At 52.0% G+C, this 2500-nt stretch overlaps 1 protein-coding gene across 3 annotated transcripts in view; it reads right to left on the reverse strand.

The window, feature by feature from the left end:
• Positions 1-2500, reverse strand: part of chd3 (chromodomain helicase DNA binding protein 3) — a 48693-nt gene that overhangs the window by 3726 nt on the left and 42467 nt on the right. For 2 of the 3 annotated variants that reach the window (XM_031584621.2, XM_031584620.2), the window contains exon 40: positions 1870-2118. The exons of the other annotated variant lie outside the window; for it this stretch is intronic. In XM_031584621.2, the coding sequence (XP_031440481.1) occupies positions 1913-2118 (206 nt within the window). In that variant the 3' untranslated portion in view covers positions 1870-1912. Of the gene's footprint in view, positions 1-1869; positions 2119-2500 lie in introns of those variants that run through there. 3 annotated transcript variants of the gene reach the window in all.

Genomic DNA, 2500 nt, shown 5'->3' on the forward strand with positions numbered 1-2500 from the left:
TTTGTTTGTCTTGCTCTCATTCATGCAGCCACTGCACACACTCACCACCCTTAGTCATCCACACTTAGTCATCTTTCATTTTGTCCCTCCATCTGCTTCCATTCATTCAAGTCCATCTTTTTAGCCTTATTTTTTTGAGTCAGTCAACCTGGCACTCAACCTGCATATTTCACTTTCTCACCAGTTCACCTTTGACCTTTCCAACACTATAATTCACTCATTCACAACCCCTCAACACCCATTTATACCTCCACACATAATTCACTTCATATGTGCACACACACACACACACACACACACACACACACACACACGCACGCAGGCACAGACACACACACACACACACACTCACGCACGCAGGCACAGACACACACACACACACACACAGTCTTCACTCTATTTCTGTATCGAGTCTCACTGGAGCAACGAAAAATGCTACAACCACACGGCTGCTTGTGCAACAGGTCCAGGACTGGTCACTCGTCCCCCTGAACCACAGAGGCTCCTCTGGTGTGTTTTCAAGCGTAGTGTAGAAAGAGAAGGAGGTGAGAGGGGACACGCTTATCACTGGTGCATCTCCAGTTGCACGGTTGATTTTGATTGGTCCGGGGGTAGCGGAGGCCAGGAAGAAGTCTTGTTTACGATTTCCCATGTTCCCTTTTGTTCTCCTTAGATGTCTCCAGTATGAGGTGGCGAAAGAAAGACTGACTGATCTGAGCGGCTCTGACAGTTGTGTGTTCCAGTTGTGAGTGTCTTCCAAGGTGGAGAGGCCAGGTATGTGACAGCAACCTTGGTGGATGCCTCCAGTTCAGGAAAGAGAACAGAACATCACTCTCTCTATCTCTGTGTGTGTGTGTGCATGTGTGTATGTGTGTGAATGTGTGAGTGAATCTGTGTGTGTGTGTGTGTGTGTGTGTGTGTGTATGTGTGTGGATAGGCTGGGAGACTGGAGTGAGAGGCTTTAGGAAGCATTAGCGAGGAGAGGCACACGGTGTTTAAAAAATGCTAATTCACCACCCAGCTGAATAAAAAAAGAGAGAAATCTATGGGGGGGGGGGGGGGCTCTCTCAGAGCTTGACACGAATGAGCGTAAAGGACTGAGGGAAAGAGATACAGTGGAAAGAGGGAGAGAGCGAAAGAGGATTTCCTGGAGTAGTGAGAGGAGAGGAGAGGAGAGGAGAGGAGAGGAGAGGAGAGGAGGAGAGAACGGGGCTGGAGAATTTACCATCTGCCTCCTGCCTCTGACAAGTCCAAATACCTCTCTTCTCTTCTCTCTCTCTTTTCTTTTTTTTCCAAAACAGGGTCAACAGAGTAATTCCTTCATTTGGTCAGCTTCTCACCTCCTTTACTCTCTCTCTCACTTTCTTCCTCCTCTTCTTTCTCTCCTCACCTCTAATCCTCCTCTTTTCTGGCACTTTTCTCTGCCTGTTCACATTACCCCTGATGACTTTATCACTTCTGCCTTAGCAGCCAAGAGGTGTTTTTTCTCTTCTCTCTCTCTCTTTCAAGTCAGAATGAAGGGCCTCCCGTTCCCTCTCTCTTTGCCTCCCTCTCATTCTATCTGCTAAAATATTTTCAAGCCACCCCCCCCCCCCCTCCTCCCTGCCTCCCTCCATGTCTATTCTCCATTCTCTCATTCTTTTTTCCTCTGCTTTTTTGTTCCTGGCCCCCTTTCCCTCCTCATTTTTCCCTCCCTCCCTCCCTCCCTCCCTCCCTCTCTCTCTCTCCCCCTCTTGTTCTGTCCCTTCCTCTCTGTATGTGGAGGCATTATGTGGTGCCCTGCTCCCGTACCCCTTTCTCCCCCTCTCTTTACATGAAAATGTAATGTTGTGCTCCGTTCTGCTCGGTTCCACTCCGTTCTGTCTTGAGCACCCACCCCCCCCCTCCGGTTCCTTCCTCCGGGGGGTTTCTTTCAGGGCTTCTTGGGCCGTCCGTTGCGCGGCAGGTTCTCCACCGTGTTGCTCACGCGGTACTTGACGATGATGCTGTGCACGGTGGACTTGGGCATGTGCAACTCCTGCCCGATGGAGCCCTCCGACTTGCCGTCCTTCCACAGGTCCACCACGCGCTGGCGCTGTGCCACATCATGCTCCTTGGTCTTCAGGCAGGAGCCGGCGTCTGTGGGGGGCACAAAGGTGGCAGACTGTAGACACTGCAGAGGGGAGGGAGGGGGAGGCACAGCAGCAGCAGCAGCAGCAGCAGAGGCAGTAGGAGCGGGAGAGGTGCGAGCTGGGAGTTGTAGTGCGGTAGCTTGGGGGAGGTGGGGACGGGGGGGATTGGGCAAAGAGCGGGAACAATGGTATCATTGCTGGACCCTAAAAACACACTGAAGTTGGGGCCTACGAGTGTGAGTTGTGGTACTGAAGCTGGGCCCCTAAGACAGGAGGTCTATCCTTGTAGGTGGACCCCGAGAGCGGATGGGGTGGAGTAACAGGGCCTGAGGAACAGGCGTCGGGACGGTTGGAGTTTCGGTGGAGGTAGTGCAGTACTGTTGATGTCA

The sequence above is a fragment of the Clupea harengus genome, chromosome 18 (genome assembly GCF_900700415.2).
Source record: "Clupea harengus chromosome 18, Ch_v2.0.2, whole genome shotgun sequence".
Taxonomy (NCBI): domain Eukaryota; kingdom Metazoa; phylum Chordata; class Actinopteri; order Clupeiformes; family Clupeidae; genus Clupea; species Clupea harengus.